Consider the following 22,341-nt stretch of genomic DNA (forward strand, 5'->3'; position numbering starts at 1 on the left):
CACAGCGGGAGAGGAGCAACACATTGTTCTCCAAGTACCAAAGCTAGCAGGTATTGTCAGGAAAAACCCTAAATCCACCATCGTGCAAGGCATCCCCTCAGTGTACCAGAGGACATGTAATAAGTTTTATAAAAAATAGCTCTAATCCTCATTCCATTTCTTTCCTTCAGGGGAGAAAATTTTACCGTTTACTTCCCTGTGTAGTATTTATTTCTAAGATCCTCTGCAAATATGTGCGAAAGCAAGCATAACTCTGAAGTACTGGTGGTACTGACTGCCTAAGCAGTATACTAGTGTAATAATGCAGGTAAAACTCAAACATAAGGGCAGTTTATTCATTCCCTGTGAGAAGCTGTCCTAAAAGTGTGGATTCCTTATCCAGTGCTCCTTTCCTCCACGGAAAGCACATCCTGACAAAATACCAGCTCTGGAGTGTTTTGACAAAGAGTGTCACCTAGCCCAGACAGACTGCATGGGATAAGTCACATGCCCTGCTCAGGCAGGTACTAGAGCATTTCTGTACTTGATGATCACTCCACTGTAAACACAACTACACTGGAGTTTCAGCTCCACGGTATCATTTTATAAAGTGAATGTAAGTTGGGAGTTTGTAACAGGTAAGCACTCAGATTATTTCTGTCAGGAAACATGTTTCTTCAGCACGATAACACTAATGCTTTGGAATTTTAGGAGGCTCTACCATAGCTCAGAAGTTTTGATACAGAGATGCTGTCTATCTGATGTACTTTGGTAGGAGACATGAAGCTTTGAGATGCATAATTTCTTTTAACTCTGAGCAACTCCAAGAAAACCCTTGAAATTTTTCTTCCAGTGTAAGGCTGATTAAATTGCAGTCTTCCACCTTCCTGATCCTGTCAGTAATTTTTACAAGGGTGGCATTTCCATCATTCAACTTTTTCTCACATACATGACAGTTACCCCTATTCTATACAGTCTGCTCTGGTGCAAATCATCATGTACTCATAAATAATTTTTTAATGCTACTTCAGACACATGTCAGACACAACACACCTGCTACCATTTCCCTCTCTCTGTCTACTTACTTTGGTATCCCCTTAATGTAGCACTTGGGTACCTTTTTTCCCTCCCTGCTATCTGAAGGCAATGTTATTTCTGACTGCATCCACTTTAAAGGGATCCTCATGTTTCAGTGCTTAGAACACTGCAATGGGATTCATCTCTTGTGGTGAACCATTGTGCATAGTCATTTGGTTCTCATTTAATAATACTGAAAATAGTCTGGATTAAAAAGATTCACAATTAAGAGTGCACACCACTATGCTAAGCTATAATTCTTACTGTGAACAAGAACTTTTTACTACCACGTGCAGGACAGTGTCATTCTCTGTATAATCCAGTGTTTTATGAAACAAATATGAAGTTAATAATACTTTTGTATTAGTAGTTATCCTCCCTAGTTTTGTCCCAGGGAAAATATATTTTGTCCAGATACAATATCAGCTTTCATACAAAACCAGCCTAGTAGGGTTTCATTGTTCACAATGTGGAATATAGAAAGATCACTCAATTTGACAACAGTAAGTGTTCTCTCTGAGGACTTTTACCAAACTCTGTACTATTCTTACATTAGTTAAAAGTTGCCAGGCCAGTGGGATTCAAATATTTAAGTGTCTGTAAAGGCAACAGATGCATCTGTGGTGGGGCATTAAATAGACTGGAAATAAATTCTCAACTCTAATCTTAACTATGTAACTAGAAGTTGTTGTAATATCTTTCTATAACACAACACCTCTTTGCTTCTGTATTTCTTATTGCAATAAAAAGCCTGAAATACTAAACATGCAGAAGAATGAAATTAGAATTTGTAAACCAGCAAGAATATTATTCTGTTTCCAATGTTCTAAATCCTTAAAGTACAGCTTAAGTAAATGTCATGTACCAGCTCCTTAAACAGCGTTAGCAATGTAAACAGCATTTGAAAATGCAAGAAGACAACTTTATAAAAATTACATCTGCAGGTTGTTAAAGAAGAATCTGCAAGAAATGTCAAACAATACTGTTCCTTGTGTACTCCACTGAAATAACAAGAAAGTTGCATCTGGAAATAGTTACTGGCACAGCACTTAAAGTATTGCTTTACCTTTAATGAACTAAATATTATTAATCAAGAGCTGGATATAACAGTGTGCCATCCAGCTGCCTTCAAATGCAAATAATTTACCTTCTTGGGAGATGACAGTGGACTTTGATGATTTGATGGGTTTGCTGTCTAGAGTCCAGGTGACAGCTGCAGGGGGATCAGAGGAAATCCGACATTGTAAGACCAATTTTTCACCATCTACTACTTGAGCATCCTGGAGCTTCTCTGTAAAGGAAGGTGCTGTTCCTTTGCTTACTGGTGGTTTGCTTGCTGGTGGATTGCTTACTGGTGGTTTACTTGCTGGTGGTTTGCTTTCTGGTGGATTGCTTACTGGTGGTTTGCTTGCTGGTGGATTGCTTACTGGTGGTTTGCTTTCTGGTGGATTGCTTGCTGGTGGTTTGCTTGCTGGTGGATTGCTTACTGGTGGTTTGCTTTCTGGTGGTTTGCTTGCTGGTGGTTTGCTTGCTGGTGGATTGCTTACTGGTGGTTTGCTTGCTGGTGGATTGCTTACTGGTGGTTTGCTTGCTGGTGGATTGCTTACTGGTGGTTTGCTTGCTGGTGGATTGCTTACTGGTGGTTTGCTTGCTGGTGGATTGCTTGCTGGTGCATTGCTTACTGGTGGTTTGCTTGCCGGTGCATTGCTTACTGGTGGTTTGCTTGCCGGTGGATTGCTTGTTGCTGCTTTGTTTTCAACTTTTTTCCCAATTATTCCACCATCCACCACTGGACACCCATGTTCACGGTTTCTGTCATTCTTCTCTTCTTTTTTCACTGCTGGTTTGGCAACAGGGGCTTGAGAATTGGGGGTTGCATTCTGGGCTTCAGAACTGGTGCGGGCATTTGCTGCTGGGGTGCTAGCGCTGCCATTCTCTGCAGGTGGCTTTTTCTTTGAGCCCAGCACAGATCTGAAATCTGTAATGGCTGGTTTAGGAGGTGGTGCCTTCTCTGGCAATGGGGTTTTTGGGGTGCCTTTCTTGGCCAGCACAGAGCGGAAGTCCACCTGCTGAGGAGCATGAACTTTCCTTTCCTCCTCTGACAAGGTCTTGGGTTTGACCTGCCGCTGCAGGTTTGCTCGGAAGTCCATTTGCTCGGCTGGGATTTCTTTCAGTTCCTCCTCAGAAAAACTTTTGGTGCTGACTTTCTTGCCTAAAATATCTCGGAAATCAAGTTGCTCAGCTTCCTGCTGCCTCAGGCTCTCCTCTGTGTGTTCCCGAGTTTCCACTCGCCTCTTCAGCACACCTCGGACGTCTTCCTGCTCTTCCTCAGCTGCTCTGGTTTCACTGTTGTTCTTTTTGAAGCCACTTGTTCTATCAAATGTTAGTTTACCATGATCTCCACCATCTCTTTGCTCTCCAGAGCTGGCTGATTCCCTCCCACTATGATCCGAAAAAGAAAAGAGAGAGCCAGGAAAGGGGCTGGTTTAAAAATGTCAGGGAACAATCTCAGAGCAGGAACAAAATGTGTTTATAGAAGGGGAGGTTGATTAGAGGAGCACTCTCCATTAGTTTATTGCATCAATGATGACTTCAGGAGCCATATAAGGGCACAAACAAAAAAGATCTTCTCTACTCTGGCTTGGTGCAATGTGCTTAGACTTTATGATGAAAACAATTTGTTGGGTCACATTTGGGGATTAGGTTGAACAGCAGCCAGCCTGGGTCTGTAAGAGCAGGGAATTAACGGAGCAAAAAATAGAACCCACCCATGCAAGTCCCTGGGAAAAATACTCACTCTCTGAGCATTTCTGCTCTGGAAGCTGAACTCTCCCGCAGCATCAGAGACACCTGGCAGCTGCATTCTCCAACTTGGTTCCTGAAATATTTAAGTGAAATCAGAAAAGCAGAGGTTTCTCCCTCCAAAACTACAGGCTGCCTGAGCTAAGTGATTGTGTGTTGCACTAAAGCAGCTCAAACCCAGCGTGCACCCTCCTTTCCTGTGCCCAGTGGGGGCTGACTGCGTGGATTTGGTCCCCCTATATTTGGAGCCAAGCTATCTCAAATAACTTCTACTGATCTGTTGCTGTCTATATTGGGAACAACATACTCCCTGAACAAAAATCAAAGCAATTTACAGAATGAAACAGCTGCAAACAAACAAGCTAAAGGAAAACAAATATAAAAGCTGGAAAATTAGGGCAGGGGAAGGGGCTATTTTGCAAAGTTGAAAACATTTCCGACTCTGCCTACTGTTTATTTATTCAAACCCAAGCTCTTAAGTTTTCTAATGCTAAGATATTAAAAGCAGGGTCTCATTTCCTTCCCTCCCCCCCAGCCCAACCAATCAGCAAAACCCATCAACATGGATTGCTCCAGCCTGTACGTGTTTATATAAAAAAACATAAAAGTGTCACCATATATGGTGCTGAGTACTTATTCTTCCTTTTGCAGAGGAATACCATGGATGCCTTCTGGAAAGGGCTCCCATTAAAGAATTCATTTAAAGTGCTCTCCCTACCCCTGCTGCTCCCTCCCTCCCACAGATATATATCATTCTTCTAGCCCTAAACGGCTCTTCTCGACTCAACACAGGAGATGTCAAAAGCAAAATTTAACTCTCCCAGAGCAGCAGTTGTGTAACTATTGCCACCATTCCCCTGAACTGCTATTAAAAAACAAACTTGAATCGATTAAGGGCTACAGATATTTTTCATTAGTCAAAACACATTTGTCCTTCCCAATTTAGGTATAACCTTGTGAATGGGCTGCAAAGTCCTGGATGATTTTTCTTTTTCAAGCAAAAGTAATTTTTGCTACTGAAAACATTTCTTGGACATGAACAAAACATCTGTGTAGTGGGGAGGAAGGAAAGAGAGACGGGTTTTCCCAGCTGTGTTCTGCTTTCAAAAGACTTGCTAGATAAGAGTACCTTCAAGTCTACTTTGCCCTGACATTTAAAACACAGACTCAGGAGTACCTTTTGGTAGTTTGCCATAAACATATTGTCTGGCCTGTTTTTTAAATAGTCCATGGAAATATAGTCCTAGATATGTCCCTGTTTGGGTGAATAAGCTATAATTTCACCTATTTGCAACTTGCAATGAAGTCACACAGTACGCAAGATCATTAACACAGGTGCGGCACTAAGTTACATCTTTATAACAGCAATTAGTGCCATCACCTTTTCAGAGGTATTTCCCTTGCTTTCTGTTTCTTTAGAAAATGAAACAGTGGATCAGACTGACATGAAAATCAAGCCTTTAACACTAAGAAGAAATTGGAAGGGTTGACTGAAGTAACTGGATCGCAAAGTAAAGGCCCTGCTGGTAGGAACACACCTTACTTGACCTTGAGAGCATTGAGAACAAGAATCCATAGAAATATTTTCAACGCTTCATATCCAACAAGTCCAAATATGTACACTAGAAACTACTGTTGAAGGCAATGCACAAGGATAGCACTGAAAGCCACAGCCCTCATTTCCTTCAATACAAAATCTAGAGAACATCCGAGTACCAAACAGAAACTGTCCAAATGGCAGGGGAGGATCCAAGCCAATGCTAAGAGTATTTAACTCGGTCCTGCACTGGAGATCTGCCATTCTTACTTCCTCTTATGTGTGACTTCCACTTGGAAGCAAGAGAAATAGAAAGAAGCAAAGACAGAAAAATAAAGAATTGCACGTCATATCCTCCCAATGTACTGCTTGGCATCAAATGATGGCAGGGTACCAACACTGCTGAAAACCTGTTGTCTTTAAACAATGCATTTCAAACTGTTCCCTTTTGCCAATATGGAAACTCAAGACTTTTTTTTCTCTGCTCTCAGAAGCTTTTAAGAAAAGCAGACGCATTCTGAAACTGTTCAAGTACTTTCTCATCCAGCAGTGCTACAGGGCTGTTAGCAGGATGTTGCTTTACCAGCAGATCCCTCCTATAAGTCTCCTAGAACTCAATTACTCTTCCTTTAGGACTTAAAACCAATCCAAAGCTGACAAAGTAGGAGAAGCCATGCAAGCTGAAGTATAGACAATTTACAGCATACATCAAATAGGGAGGCACCACTGCACAGCTTCTGTCATGACTGTATGGCAAAAATATTTGCCCACAAGAATTGTGTCACCAATGGGAGAGGTTAAAGTAACAAAGACAGTACTCTCCCAGGAGAGGGATGTCGGGATACTGAACACGGTCCTGACCACTGTGAAGAATAACAGCATTTCTGCAGGACCCGTTTCTGCAGTGCATCTTTCCTTCTGCAAATTCCTCACATATGCAAAGAAGCAAGTAAGGAAAGCAAAGTAAACCTCTCTAAACTAAGCTATTTTTCACAGGGTTTGGAAAATAAAGGAAGGGGTAAGAAAGCAGGAGAGCATTTTGTTCTTTCTATTTTTAAAACCTTGCGAAGCACTTACAAATTATGGCAAGAGTGGGATAGAGAAGTACCTAGATGGAAAAAAAAATATTCACAAGATAGTTTTCTGATCTTAATTATGATTTCTGATTGAAGTGAATGGCTGAAAACTAGACCACTGGATATAAATCTCAAGTCTGTGTCTGATTCATCATATCCATGTTCAAAAGTGTAGCCTTCTCAGGGCAAGTCCTGCTCCCAGTCAAATCAAAGTGAGTTTTGTTACTGATTTTAGGAGCAGGGAAAACTTAATTTTGTCTTCTGAATTCAGTTGCAGAGTCTAAAAAGGTGAAATTAATAACACTGACCCACCTTGGAGATCGCAAGATGGAAAAAGAGAAACAAGCCAAGAAAAATTAAGAAGGACTGGATGGTTTAGATGCTAAATTAAATCAAGAATAATTATGGAAACTTTGTAAATATTTTTTCATTTACGTAATTTCAGAATCTAGGCAAGACAAGATACACAGGGGCAGTTAGAAAAAACAGTTTTGCAGTACACAAGCACCACAAAGTCTTTCACGTCTCCACTGTTTTGAATCCTGGCAATAACAATATTACTTCTGCAACTTGAGGTTCTCTGTGTTGCCATTTTATCAACAAAACCCTAGACAAAGACAGATGTTAGTGGCTCTGTTATTGTAGAATAATGATAGACATGGATAAAACCTATGCTCAGCAGCTATACTATAAAGAAGTGTCTGGAAGTGTTGACTTTTGCAGTATTCTTCTGTAGAATGCTCATGCACAGAACTTATCTTTAGAATGTCAAGGAGTAATTATAAAAAAACCCCACCAAAAACAAATAAAACCCCAGCTGCAAAGCCTGAAGCAATTTTAAAAATAGCACTCTGTCCTATTGTGAGATCAGTTTTCCCTGGAATGGCTTTTATGTTCAAAATATCTTGAAATAGTAGTTTCTTGGCAGAATCTATTCAAATATTTTCACTGAACCTTAGATGAGACTTATTGTCTGCGTGTCCCTAGGAAGGACTCTCTGGAGGAAGAGGAAAAAAAAACATTGTTAATTAAAGTGTAGGGACACACCAAAAATCCTACCAGGCTACTAAATGTGAAACCAGTATTGCAGAGTAAATCACATTTTTTTAAGAATGAACTGAAGGGGGCAAAGAAGTTGATCCCAGCTATAGCTGGTGCTTCAGTGCAGGTAACTGCAAGGCCTCAGAATGAAGTTTTGCAACTCTTTTGTGAGTTAGTTAAATGGAGAGAAAGTCCAGACTCCATGAAGCTTTAACCCCAAAGAAAGCAACTAATCTACTGGATCACAATTTTAGCTGACATAAAGCAGAGCAGCTCCACTGGCTTCAAAGAGGATACACTGATTTACCTCATTTGAGGGTCTGGCCAAAAACTTTTTATACCTGAAAGACCAGTCATTTTGTTTGCGTTTTACAGCATTGAGTGGGAGAATGGAGTGGGAAGGAGTCAGGGTTTTCTTTCCTAAAAACAGACAATGTGTTGATATCTGTAAACAAGGTTTGCAAACTATGTTTTACTGAAAAGACAGAACTATGTTTACTCTTTGGTGTAATGGAATGTAAACTTACAACTGATTTTTATATAACCTGGATCGCATAGTATTTGAGGTACCACTGATTTATAAGATGAATATTTGTCTGTGATTTTAATCAGATTACCAAAACCTCTAAATGAGATTAATCAACACTAATCAAACTTTTATGGAGAAATACTCAGTGTCTGAGAAGACAAAGGTTAACAAAGCAGATGATTTGTTTAAGGAACTGCAGGAGGACTCTCATGTTGACAGTGCTATTATAAAGGTTTTGCATAACAAAGTCAATGTCTGTCCAGTACTGCCCATTTCTTTGCTTACCTCTTCATTTATGATGTACCCTCTGACTGAAAGAACGTGGGAAAGTCATACTGGGATAAAAGGATACCAGTGCTTGCATCACTGGAAGGATGCAAAGGACAGGAGCAGAATATGATGTCTCTGGTTTTCTGCATCAAAAAATGATTGTTATTTCCCATCTCAGTCATGATGTTTTCACAGAGACTCTGACCCAACTGCAAGGGCTGGCATTTTGCAGGCTGTAAAACGTTCAAATTTCAATGGATGAACCACAATAGTGGATGATTCTGTTCTTTTTATATTAATATTTATGCAACATCATTCCTTGAGGCCGGAGTAATAAAAGGCTCAATGGAACATTATTAGGACAATTAAAGAATGCAAGTGTAGAGGAATCAGAGGTCTGTGTAGTTTTTAAACAAGGACTGGGAGAGGCTACAATGACTACCCTCTTAAAAGTCAGACTTGGTAGTCTGCTATATAGTAAAATGCAATGCAAATGCATTTTCGAAATAACGTTGAAGGAGGGAAAGCAAGCAACTCAGCCATCAATCATTGATGGATCACACTAGAATCACACTGGGCTACACACCCTTGTCATTTCACTCTGATGAAAGGATGAAGAACTATGAAGAGACAAATAGATCTTCTGTTAAATCTAAATTTTTAATACCAGTGTTTTAATTTATGAGCAGCCAACAAAAAAGGAGAATTGTGGTGGCATTAGGACAGAATGTAGAGCTTAACAATAATGGAGAAGAAAATTGGAAAATAATTAACACTAGTAGGAAACCATGCCCAGACTAAATTAAGGGAGTTGGAGAAGGAATGATTGCCTAAAAGCAGCTATGCAATATGCTTCTAAAACTAATACATGAAAAGAGCTGCACATTTTATTTGAAAAGAAAATGATTGTTTAAAAATAGACTACTGTCAACTTCTCCATAAACTCTTCAGTGAATTGACTTGTGGTTTCTCAGTTATTCAATATTTTTAATGGACTTTGTAGGATTTTTTTGAGAGAAAGACAGAAAACACAGCTCTCCTCTCAGGTACTGTTAAGACTGTTTCTGAATATATAAACAATTCTCAATCAAATATTCAAGACAAATGCAGGGAGTTCAAAAGCTATTTAGACAAGATTATTTGCTGCTGAAAATTATTTTAGCTGTGTTGGAAACTTGAAGTTATACAGCTGACATTTGGCTCCTTGGATGTTCCAGAGGCAGTTACTACCCTGTTGTTCACAGTAATAAGCAATTGCCTAAAAGCACATGACTTTCTGTTCCCCAAAGAGTAACAGGAATTTTACAAATGACAGCAAGGTAAAAAGAGGTATCTGCATTCCCCTTGCTCTAATTACAACATAGCTTTACTCAATGTGATTTAGAAAAATCCAACATGAATGCACTGATCTTTGTGGAATCCCCAGTTATTTCTCCAGTAAAAGGATTAGGGAATAAGTGAAACTAGCACTTAATCTGCTATGTTGTTTTCTAGCTACAATTTTACTTCTGCACTCTCCCAAAATTGTTCTTCTCTGCTAATTTTCTGAAACAATTTATATTCTAAGTGTACATTCTGTTATATTCTAGAGTCATGCAGCTTTCACTTTGACAAGTGCCTTCAGCGATTCACTTAGCCTGGATGACCAACAACTACATCAGATCATTACTGTTCACTTGTTCAACTCAGCCACAACAAAATCTGCCGCAAAACCCTCTTGGCTCTCCTTTGATCTTCTTGTTCTCTTTCCTTCTTCTGTCTTTGAAGTTTTCCTGAAATAGCTGATTCTCTCTCAGTCCAAGTGAAACCACCAGCATATCATAAGAGAAGATGCCCATGTCCATAGGACACAAACCAAAGTGTGGAAATGTACCAGCAGCAGGTAACAAATCCCAGAGTTTGGGTCGCTCTCTCACATAGAGGTCAGTTCACAATTTATTGTAGAGTACAAAGGGCCTATATCTAACAAAGAGCTTATCTGCGAAAAGGTAACGGCCCTTGTGGTTCTACCTTCACAAATGTTAGAAAGAAGACTTGAAATTCTATGATTCTGTGGTTCTTTAGTACCCTTCTGTTTTGTGCGAGTAGGTGGGAATTTCAGTGTGAGGGTAAATATAACATTGTTCCAAGAGAACAACTCTTTTCATGGCAAACATACCTGAGCTGAATTTCATATTGCCCTGCGTGATGGGACTGCACATTCCTCAAGATCAGTGTGAAGATGTCTTCATTTTGCAGGATTTCACATGTCATTCCTGGCATTATTTCTTGCCCATCTTTAAACCAGTGAACAGTGGGGAAAGGATCTCCAGCAATGGCACAGGATATAAGGACATTTTGCCCAGGAGCTGCTGTCACTGATCTTGGTTTGCTAATGAACCAGGGCTGAATACCATCCTGAGGTTCTGTAGTTTACAAACACAGTTTACAAATCAGGAGAAAATACCAAGCTTGATTGTAACTAATAAGATAAATAATTTCAGGGAAAGCAGTCACAGAAAGCAAAGTTATTTTGAACATGCAGGGTATAAGTTTTTAATTTGAAAATAAGTCAGGCTTTAATTTTGGAAGCAACTTGTGTTGGTACTAAAATTAATCATTTACTTGGCACTTTACTGGCTCAGTTCAGGTTTATATTAAGAGCAAAACAAAAGGACTTTAAAGCTGCCCTAAAAGGAATCTTGAAGATTTGTCCTTGGAGAATAAGAGTAGGAATAGCTTCAAGGGCAAGAGACAGTACTATGACTGCTGTGCAGTTGAGAGCTCATGAAATAAATCATCATTAACAGTTGCATAAAATTGCATTTAATATAGCAGGCTGATCCCAAGGCCAGACCTCAGGGGACGGTAGAGAATAGAGGAAGGTCTGAATTCAGAGCAGACAGTGACAACAGATACGGACCCACCCCTGGAGGCACAGCTCTCTAAAATCCTCTGGTTAAGTTCCTTTACATTAAGAATAATAAAAGTCTCCTATTGATTTCCAATAATTCTCAGTAATGACTATGGGAAAATGTTGGCCTACAGTAAGATTAGATTAAGTCCCCTGTCATGAAGGTAGTGAAAGTCCAATCACAGGAAGTTTGTAGGTACTTCAGTGTTTACTGCAGGATTTACATCATGCATGCAGATTCAAAGCCAAATTTTTCGGAGCTAGTTCTCAAATTGCAGAAATCATGTGTTCCTTACCTGATACCACTACAACACTAACATTAATGTCAGGATACCTGCCTCCTAGACAGCTTTTCCAAATACTCAGGTCTTTAATTAGAAAGAAAAACATCATTAAATGGTTTACATTAAGTCCAGAGCTAACTAAGAGTTAGAATCTGAAGCTGCATTTAGCAGTTTTGCACTGTCCCTAGGAATAGGACTCAGGAATGCATTTTTGAAATAGTAACATAATGTTCCAGAGGGAAAAGATTTTTTTAAAGTTGCTTCTGCTCAATATCCTTTTAAATTCAGATGCAGGGACTGAGAACTCCTAGCATCCTTCACAACAGACTTTATAAACACTCATGTACTTTAAATAGACACTCCTCCAGCACATCAGAATTATTTTCTTCTAGCATTCCCTAAGGTGGAGAAGAACTTTATACCTTGTACTGTCAATGTAGCCTGGGTTTGAGTTTCTCCTAATTCATTCCAGGCTTCACAGGTGTATTTGCCTGTGTCTTCAGGAAATACTTCCTGGATGTACAAACTGTACTCATTGCCTTTCTTCTCAAAGTGGAAATCTTCTGTCTCCTGGATTTCTTTCCCATTATGCAGCCAGATAATTTCAGGAGGTGGGTTAGCTGAAAAGTAGGAGACAACAAAAAACAGAGACACACATAAAACCCGCCATATATTAAGAAAACAAACAAGGTTGGTTGTTGTCTGCCAACTGATTCTGCAATTTCATTTTCAAAAAATTCAGGAATTTCATTAACTCTGTCGATGCTGTGTAATGTGGAATAGTTCTAAGTTTGTCTTATTACAGTTAAAATGCAAATGATAAGGGAAGTGTGTATACAACAGACAGGGAGAATGAGTTCTAGATCCCACAAAGGTGGTTATCAGAGTTTCTGTTACTGTTACCAAAGTTGATACCAGGACCACTCTTTCCTGCAGCACTAATCTTATTCCAGCTGGAAGGAATTCAGTCTTGTTTGGTTCACAACAAAAGCTGTTACAAGTACCCTGAGACTTAGTTTTAGTTCAACAGCAGGACCCAATAATAACATCATTCTTATTATTATTATTATTCCATTAAGTAAACACTTTTACAGGTCTGGACACATTAACACTGAACAATGTTCATCCATCCTGAAGATCAGATTAGACAAACCTATTATTTATTTTTTAAAAATTAGTTCCTTGAAATGTTATTTACAAATGCAAAGACACCTGCTAAAAGAAAATGGCAGTGGAAAAAAGCACTCACTTTGCAGCAGGACTTAAATTTTTTAAATAATACTGTTCTATAGCTACACACCTGATACCTCCACAGTCATTATCACTTGACTTCCATCCATTACTTTGAGGTCAGTCAGCCCTTTAAGGAAGATGGGTGCAAAAGTCTTATTTAACTGGGCAGCCTGTGTACTTTCTGCCTTCTTGCTGCTCTTCTTTTCTGTGAAGTCAAGAGAACAAAAGGGGAAATTTTCATGACAAATTTTGACTGTCCTTAGGTTCAGACTGGTTTTGAGTCAGTGGTCTTGTCTTCTGCTCTCAGAAAGTAGAAATAACTGAGACCACCCAATACAGCTGTTCTGCCTTTCCTGTAGTCCAAGCAGAAAGTCAAGAAATGGGAATGGAACTATCTTTTCTCCAGGGATCCTCCTAAATAACTGTTAACAGATATCACAGAGTATCACACAGAAATTTAAACTCATTTTTCCCAAGTACACATACTCAGGTGCAAAAGAAAGAACACAAACCCCAAAGCAACTTGTAACCAGCAATTCAATGCCTTAAATCACTGCTAAATTCACATAAAATCTTAAGATATGTTACAAGTCGCTAATAGTTGATGAGTTAAAAATGTAAAATCAGAGGAATATAGGATTTACTACTCTGTATGAAACTACAAACCATTTCGTTTGTTGGACAGTCAACATCAAATGGGTTCAAGTTCCATATCCCCTCGTGTATTACATTGGGCCAATGATGATGGGAAAGACTGAGGTTATCAACCTATATCACAAAACAAACTATTGGATTTTTTTGTTTGTTTGTTTCTTTGTTTTTCCAGGCTGTACAATAAAATGATAATTGTTAGAGTTAAATTAATCACTCTTAAAAATAAAATCTATCTGTGATAAGATATATGATTTCCAGCAGCCCCCGTGGTTTCCTCCGGCTTGGATTCAGAGGCTATGAAACAAGATCATTTAACTGTGATCTATATAATAAACAAGACGAGGAAAGATACTACTACTCTAAAAACCTGAGCAAAGACACTTTTGAAGCCAAAGCAGTGGCCATGACCAAATGTAAGAAGTCATAAATATTTATCGGTCACTTGGATACACTTTTTGTTTTGTTTAGCTTGAGTTCAGACCTTTTACGTCTTGCCTTTAAAATGCTAACTCTATTTTTTGTCCACACATGAAAATAGTTTCGTTTTGGTTTTTCCTACCTTCAAAATTTTCAAAGGTATGTCAAGATCACTCAAAACAGTACTACAGCAACACAAAGTGCCAGACTGGAAAAAAACCCACCATTCATAAAAGGATGGTGATTAGAAGAACTGAAAGCACCTCACTGAGCAAGTCCACTGAGCTACCTGGAGGCAAAAAGTTGAGCTTGTCCCAGGGTTATTTGAGCTCAATGTAAATTTGGAAGCTGTCTGGAGAGGAAGTTTTTCCTCTTCTCTAGCAAAGCTTTTTCTAGCCAAAAATCTTGTCTTTCTGGCTTATGTCATAGGTCTTTTCTTGGCACTGAGCAGCAAGACATTGATGCATGTGAGAATGGAAATATGAGACCTGTCTGGGACCCACTCAGTTCAGGGTTGTGCACTTCTCTGAAACGCCTGGTTCACCATCAGACCACGTTGATCCATCTTAGGGCTTCCTATAGCACCTACTTGTAAGTGACTAGTGCTGTATAGAAAATAGCCATGAAGTTGGGTCAATCCCATCTGCAATAATAAACTGCTGTGGTTCACCATATTCCTCTGTTTTGTACTGTTTATTCAGGGAAACCACTTCAAACAGCTGCTATACTAAGCAATATCAGCACATGCTCCTTCAATACTTGGATGCCTTGCAAAAAATTCCTTTGTCCGTCATGCTGGAACAGACCTGGGAGGGAAAGCAGAAATCCATATGATGGGAAAAAGGAGGCAAATAAGAAGAAAGGAAGAAAAGGAAAAAAAGACCCTAGAAAATAAGAAGACAGGAAAAAGACACAGAAAAAGAAAAAAAAAAAAGACCCTTAAATGATGATGTTTCTGTTATCCTTTTTATTGAAATAATTCATAACATTGCAAATCGAGAAGGCAGATATGCAATAAATGGAAAGCAGGGAAAAGAAACATAAAATCAAAGGTGTGGTTCTAGACCAACAGAGATACACACTTGGAGTATGATCGGAGTAGTTCAAGCCTTCAGAGGACAGATAACTAAAAAAGAGATGAAAGAGCTCCCACGAGAAAGTTAACAGCCACCAGAAGACAAATTTCCTGGTAGTGGCCCTAACAGCAATTGTCTCCAAAGAGACTGAGCTGCCCCCAGCAGAGCCCTGAGACAAACAACTTAAGTGCTACCAGCTCTCCGCAGCCCTCCTAACTGGCTCTTTGCTTTATTAGACTGATGTGCCTGTTCCATGTAGTCTAAATAAATGGTTTTCTGTAATCAAGGAAGACAACACAGTATAATAGCCTCAGCTTATTAAAAAGAAATGGGTGAGCAACTACAGAAGGAAAAGAGCAAAATCATTTCCCAAAAGGATTTGCCAACTCCTCCAAAATATGTGCTGCAGAAATGAAAGTTTCATGGACTGAAATAAAAACACCTTCTTGCACAGAGCTGCGTAAACATTAAAAGGGTGCAAGCAAATAATTCACAGTAATTGTATGTATGAATCACAAACCCAAGAAGATTACAAAAAAGTTGGGTCTTAGTTTCTGAAGTTATCTCGGGCAGATGTATCCTATGCTGGTGAGGGGACCTGCTGGTATGAGTGACATTAACAAGATTTTCTGAGGGTGCAGGACTCTACCCTTAGAAGAGTGACCTGCAGGATTAAAGGATGAAGAACAACTTGGTATTGTTGCTGATCAGTGCTCACTATTTGTAAGTGAAGCTGTCAAATTGAAATGAAGGGGCCAGAACCTGCCTCAGCATTGCGCAAATTTTACAAATAGTGTTTACACTAAATTTAAGCACTGCATAGGTTTGTGCTGATCTCTTGTATGAATACCAGTTCTGTGCTTAAATTATGGTGGTATGAAAAACCAGAAGTCTATGGTATATGAGTAGTAAAAACTTTAAGGGGTACAGCCTCAACAGTGCAAGAAGTTACTGGAAAGATAGAAGAGTTATTTCATTAGAGGAAACTGAATGCAATCATGCAGAAGAACATTAAGATGGATTATTAAATCTGAAATATTGAAAACTTGAGGATTACTCCAGGAATATAAACAAAGGCAACTTTATATATCATAGACATTCCTGTTCCTGTGAACATATGGAATATCAATGCACATACACTTCAAAGTATTGTCTGATTTCTCAATAACTATTACATAGCAGGAGAAAAAAGTCTCCCTTCCTATTGCTGATGTTCTCTGGTGCACTGGGGCCGTGAAGGCATTTCTTTACCAACAGATATGAAATCTGCTGTATGAAGGAGCTCAAAAATTAGAAACTATCATGGGTAAGGCAATGAGTATTCCTTTTCAAATTTGTGACATCCAGGATACAGTAAATATCTGGCTAAAAAACCTGACGACTGACTCCATGGCAACTTGAACAGGCTTGCTTCAAAACACAAGCATTCTCCCCTATGTTTTTTTCTTTCTTAAAGTTGAACTCTACTATTATGCTACTGTTGTTCTGTAGTATATGTTGATCAGTAGCATATGTTTATTGTACCAACAACCTAAGTAGAATACCACAAAAATTGTCTAATATTTCTTGATTTGCCAGCAACAATTAAAAATACTAAAGTTCTAATCCATAAATTCTATTTTCTCATTAAGAAACCATAGGGGCTCATTTCATGTAACTCTTCTTCCCTTACAATTTGATATTAGAAAAAAATTAAACTGACTTACTGACAACTTTAGTTTTTCACAGCTGTTTCATGAAAGACAACACAGCCAGTTTTAGATATCTTATTTAGTTTTATTTAGTCTTAGTCTAAAATCTTTGCATTTTCTCGGAAGAGACTGATACAATCATGCAGAGGCCAAATTTTAAAGCTTGAATGTTAACTATTTTCAAATTCCTCTGAAGCCTGTAAATGCTTTTACTTGTTTATTTCTTACATAGCACCATGCAGTGACTCAGTGCTCCTCTGATGAAGGCTTCACAACTTCACAGTTTTACCATGAGACAGCAGCACTGTACATTTTCACCGCTTATTTTAATACACCTAAAAGCTTCTTCAATTTTAGGATTTACAGCTCTTGTTTGGAAAAACAGCAATTTTACTTTGGAGGGCACTTAGGAAAAAGGAAGCTGTTCATTCAAGATTAAGCAAATTATCCTGACCCCATTTATGGTGACAAGATACTCTGTGATTCTACTTATTTTTGGAAATACTTGGCTAATTATTTTGCTATTAAAGTAGTACAAGAAAAACCATACACCAAAAAAACAGGCACTGTTTGCAAAAGGGTAGCTGTAGAAAGTGTAACAACAATGCAAGTTCACACTCCTTGGCCACAGCGAGTCACTGCACTTACGGCTGAGACAACCTCTTTCACAACATTGTAGGGGATTTTTGCTGCCAAAACTACAGACAATAAAAATATGGCACATTTGGCACCAGAAAGAAAATCTGGAACCTGATAAAAAATTTGTCTGACATCAGCATAAGGGCATGACTTCGTTATATATCTGTGCATCCTCAGGCTTAATCAAATAGACGTGGAAAAGAGGAGATCGGATCTCTTCCTAATGTGTTAATATGCTGTAATCACCTATAGCAATTTAACATCTTCCTCACCACTCTTACTTCTTATTAATTCTGAGTAGGAGTAGGTACACCTCTAAGAATGAAAAGAAATAATGTAAGAGTTAACACATAGCAGTACTGCCATAGTGACTAAAAAACATTCTACCACAGGCAGTTAATTTTCTCCTTCCCTTTCCTTTGCCCAATAAACTTCTGCTGCTGCAGTGAGTTCCCTCAGTTGGATCATGTCAAAGCAATTAGTGAGGAACATCCGAAAGCACTACCTGGGCTGGGCTTGGTAAATCACAGGTACATTTCAATAATTAGTTTTCCGACCATGCAAATTTTACAGTAGCTTATAAACGATGACATAATTTTTAACCACAGCTGGTGGTTTTGTGCAGGTCAAATCATACAAGACAGTATAGAAGATGCTATGATTTTCTCAAAGGCTTCTTACAGAGCACTGAATGCTCAAAGGCTGTTATAAAATTATGAGATCAAAAAGTTTAAAAATTTCTGCACAAAGCTGTGGTCTGGCATAATATCTACACTCAGCTGGGGCATTCTCTGGTGAGCAGGGGTCTCTGTCATTGCAACAGGATTCTGTTACGGCATCACACAAGGTGACTGATTTAGAAGTCCACCACATATATGGTTCCTGTGTTTTTTGCCTTTCTTCAGGTTTTAATATGCACGAGTGCTGTGAAACAGCAAATAATAAGTTGCACAGGTCAGTGGGAAACACAGTCTGGGAGACCAAAAATAGTAAGTAAAGCATTTGAAAGGTACCTTATATACCCACATATGTTTTTTACAAAGCAAAAGTAATATAGGCTTTTCCCACAGCATTCCGTTACCCCTAAGGACTTGGTTTTTTTTTGTTAGAAAGACACTCTAATAAGCATCCAAATCTATGTTTAAAAAAGCCACTTAGTGCATTAAACCCACAGAGATTAAGGAGAATTGAAACTCTTCCAGTTTCTTACAAAAATACAGATTCTCAGTGTATTTGTATAGCAATGGGAAAAGAGATATATTGCCTCTGATACACAACCATTTCTATTAATCTCTTATTCTGTTTTCGAGTGTTTGTGTAATCGATAGTAAGTTAATCCATATAAAGCTAGCATATCAAACATTTGTTTTTTCTATTAAGCTGTATTAACAGAAATTTAAGGGGATTAAAAAATGCTTTCCTATTTTTTTGACTTTTCTCAATCCAGGATTTAAAGAGTCCTTACATTTAACCTCCACATATCTGCAGACTGGAAATTATTGTGAGAGAAGTCTTAATGCCAGCTATGGGCCTAGGCCAAAATCCACTTGCATTTTTTAAAACCTAGACCTAGATCAGAACTGGATGCTTGAACATAACTGTAAACATCTTTATATTGACAAGCAAGGGTGAGTTGTTGTGTTGAAGACATATGTAAAAGAAAAAGTGGAAAAATCATGCTGCGCTGTACACTTAACTTGCTACAAATTGATTATACAAGAGACATATATGAGTCTAAGTGCTAATATGCAACCAGCTATTTACTTTCTGAGGTAAAATACAGAGATAAATCTATACACTTGGAGAAAAGGAAAATAAGAACCAATAACTGCACTCTGGCATTTCCATTCCCAGATTTGCTCTTGAAACTGGAGTGAGGAAGAAAATCCAGATCAGGATGGGAACTTTGAAAAGGTTTCCAAAGACTGGACCTGGGTTTTACCCGGCCTGTTGTCAAAACAGTTAATGTTACGGACATCATCTCTTCTAGCAAAATCTCTTGCTCATTTGCCTACCCAGATGTAGTGAAGATTTTTTTCCAGTGCGAGCTGCAGAATGCTGACACCTCCTGTTGAAATATCAGGACTTCAGCATGCTCAACACTGCACAGAATCACTGAGTTGGGAAGGGACCTCTGGAAACGGTCCAGTCCAGCCCCTGTCTCGGGCAGGGTCAGCGGCAGCCCTGCACATCCACACCTGCGGTGCAATTGCTCTGTTGCACAAGGTCAGGGTTACAACTGGTTATGAGTCAAAGACACGCAAAGAATAGAGAGTTTGCTGCCTTACGTTCAGAACAGTGCAAACAACTTGCGGTGTTTAGTCTTATAAGAGATTTAATTATCCACGAGGAATCTGTTTGCCAGTCATGTGGTTAGCTGCCAAATAGTGCCTAGGCTGAGCCGTGCGAAAGGACTGCCTCAGCAACATTTACCATTTATGGTGTTTAAATATCATTTTGGCTCAGAGGCTAATAAGTCAAGTGAGCTGAGGAGAATGCTCAACTCAAAAAGCTCTCTGTGTGAGTAAGCTTGGAGAGAGAAGAGGCAGATTCCACTAACATCTCTCAAAGCAAGACTCAAGCTCACACAGAGATCTTGATCTTGAAATGAGTTTCACCTCTCCAAATATTTTCAATGTAAATAATTCTAGCTCTTATCAGATTTCATGTTAACAATGCTACTGACTCACAAAATAACAGATTTTATAAGGCAGAAAATGGATATTAGGACACTCATCTCATTTGTCTTACTTTCTGTAAAGTATTTTTCTGTCCCAGGCCTGAAGTGATACGGTCAAAATATCTCCTGCAAGTTTTCCAAGAATTCCAAGCTTGATTTATACTGGCATGAAAAAATACGAGACCTCTCTGTTCTTGAGACATGTGGGGACATTTCTGCATTATTAAAGATCTCAGGTTGGTATGCTGTTTTGCAAACTTAGGTCATGAGAACTAAATGCTAATGACCTAGCAGTGTTCTTTACACATCTACCTCCCATAATTTATTTCTGCAGTTATAATCTGTTTTTGTAAATGGAAGGCAAGATTTAAATACCCTCAGGAGATGCCTTCCCTGAAGAGCCAGGCCAAGTTATAGTCTGGATGTTGTGCCTTGCATTACACAGAAAAACTGTTAACCCAAGATTGACAATGCCTTAAGCCTAAGGGTGGTTAACAACATACAAAAGAGGCCGAGTTCCACTTTATCCAGTCTGGCAATCTATTTATTTTACTGTAGGCTAGTCTTCAAGCCCATTCTGCAACTCCACGTATGCACCTTCTTTCCAAAATCTTTCCTTCTGTATGGGCTATCACTAGATCATCAGCATTTTAACCTCTGTTTTGTCTACTCAGTTTGTTCTGCAACCCACAGCATTTTAAAGAGATGCTGCCCCAGAAATCCTGCTGTCAAAAAGGCTGAATACACCAATAAGAAACATGATTTGGGAGAAACAGTCAAAACAGAAGAGAACAAGCTATTTCAGGCGGCAGGGACCTAGAATGATCATGCAGTTCAACTCCTTGACCAATTCAGGGCTGACCAAAAGTTAAAGCATGTTGTTAAGGACACTGTCCTTAAACATGCCTCTTAAACACCGACAGGCTTGGGGCATCAACCACCTCTCTAGGAAACTTGTTCCAGAGCTTGACCACCCTGTTGGGAAATCAATGCTTCCTAATGTCTGGTCTAAACCTCCCCTGGTGCAGCCCTGGACCATTCCCATATGTCCTGTCACCAAATACCACGGAGGAGAGACCAGCACCTCCCTCTCCTCTTCCCCTCCTCAGGAAAATTTCAGTTTAGAGTGCAGTGGACAGAGATACAAGGCATGCAGCTGAATTCAGATCACTTTGCAGTCAGCAGGCCAAATTCCTTAGAGACAGTCTCACTGGAAGTTTTTGCAGCCAGAGTGGTGGTGTGTTTGCTTTTGCCTTCAGAGCTGTCTGCCTTATTAATGACTAACCTTGTTTGCAAGTTATTTACATCAAGTAATTGCTCTTTTGTCACTGCCACAGACAGCAACTCCGTGGAATGCCTGAGAGTGCATATACCTACTAAATGCATCTAAAAGGCAGCTCAGCTGCCCCACTGCTAACACATTCCCCAGCATTAGATACCAGTCTGACATGGAGAACTGCAGAAAAGGTGCTTTATATATGCTAGATCAAGCCAGGTTAGCTCCACTGTGAAAATGTGCATACTGCTGAGGCAGAATTCCACCCTCACATGTTCAGTCTCTATTTCTTATGTGGCTGCCCAGGTAGTATTTAACTTAATTGCAGAATATCATGATATATAGAGATACCACTGCCATTAGGAAAAAAATCTGGACTGTGTGTGAGCTAAAATGCAATGGAAGCACAGTAGGAACAGGCGGTCACATAAAGTGCAAAGAGGATGCCACTATTATAAAGAGTTTCAGCCCTCTCAGCCCTTCCTTCCTCTGACAAATCCACACTGGCAACAGAATAGTTACCTGTGGTAACATTAAAATACTTGTGCTCAATCTGTTGAGTGAGTAATCAAAACAATTCTGTACTAAGAATGCTTTTAAGGAACCACTCAAATGAGACAAATAAGAGTTTGAGAGCAAGGAAGCATTTGAAGTTAGACTAATCCAAAGGAAAAAAATACACAGCAACATTGTATTGTTGGGTAAAAGTTGGTGTCAGAAAGGAATTCTGAAGCAAAGCTTGTTTAGCATTTAAATCTGGTAGTGTGCAGCTCTGCAAAGTTCCTGCCCTCTGTTTCTTTTCTCTACTGCAAAGGAATGACCTGTTCATTAGGACTCACACTATAACCTGTGTTAAAGTGTTTAGACGTTTCTGTATTGCCCATTTTTTTCAGTCTGTAATAGCAACCTTAATCTTCAAAAAGTGAGGTATCTCTGCTTGACAAAATTAGATCTGAAGAAGAAGTGCTAAAGCAGGTGTTAGAGTGGCACGCTGTCTAGTTAGACATATTTTCTTTCCCAAATGTACATACAACAAATTCTGTTACGCTGCTTCTGTTACATGGACATTTGACATTTTTGCCTTTTAGGGCAAGAGAACTGCAGAGACGTGCAGAACTAGTAAGGACAAGCCAGGACCTGCCACGTTTCAGCATGGGAACCTTGTATTTTTTCTTTTTTTCAGCTTT

The 22,341-nt window shown here is 39.2% G+C and overlaps 1 protein-coding gene across 3 annotated transcripts in view; it reads right to left on the minus strand.

Annotated features, from left to right (window-relative positions):
• The window catches only part of MYLK (myosin light chain kinase), a gene marked incomplete at its 5' end in the record, with an annotated part of 144,848 nt that overhangs the window by 67,575 nt on the left and 54,932 nt on the right, over positions 1-22,341 (minus strand). For 2 of the 3 annotated variants that reach the window (XM_080347251.1, XM_080347253.1), the window contains 6 exons: positions 2,204-2,392; positions 2,798-3,498; positions 3,854-3,934; positions 10,470-10,716; positions 11,911-12,108; positions 12,789-12,926. In XM_080347251.1, coding sequence (XP_080203377.1) covers positions 2,204-2,392; positions 2,798-3,498; positions 3,854-3,934; positions 10,470-10,716; positions 11,911-12,108; positions 12,789-12,926 — 1,554 coding nt within the window. Of the gene's footprint in view, positions 1-2,203; positions 2,393-2,791; positions 3,499-3,853; positions 3,935-10,469; positions 10,717-11,910; positions 12,109-12,788; positions 12,927-22,341 lie in introns of all 3 variants that reach the window. The other variant, XM_080347252.1, reaches the window with a different exon arrangement.

The sequence above is a fragment of the Nesoenas mayeri genome (assembly GCF_963082525.1).
Source record: "Nesoenas mayeri genome assembly, chromosome: 6".
Classification (NCBI taxonomy): domain Eukaryota; kingdom Metazoa; phylum Chordata; class Aves; order Columbiformes; family Columbidae; genus Nesoenas; species Nesoenas mayeri.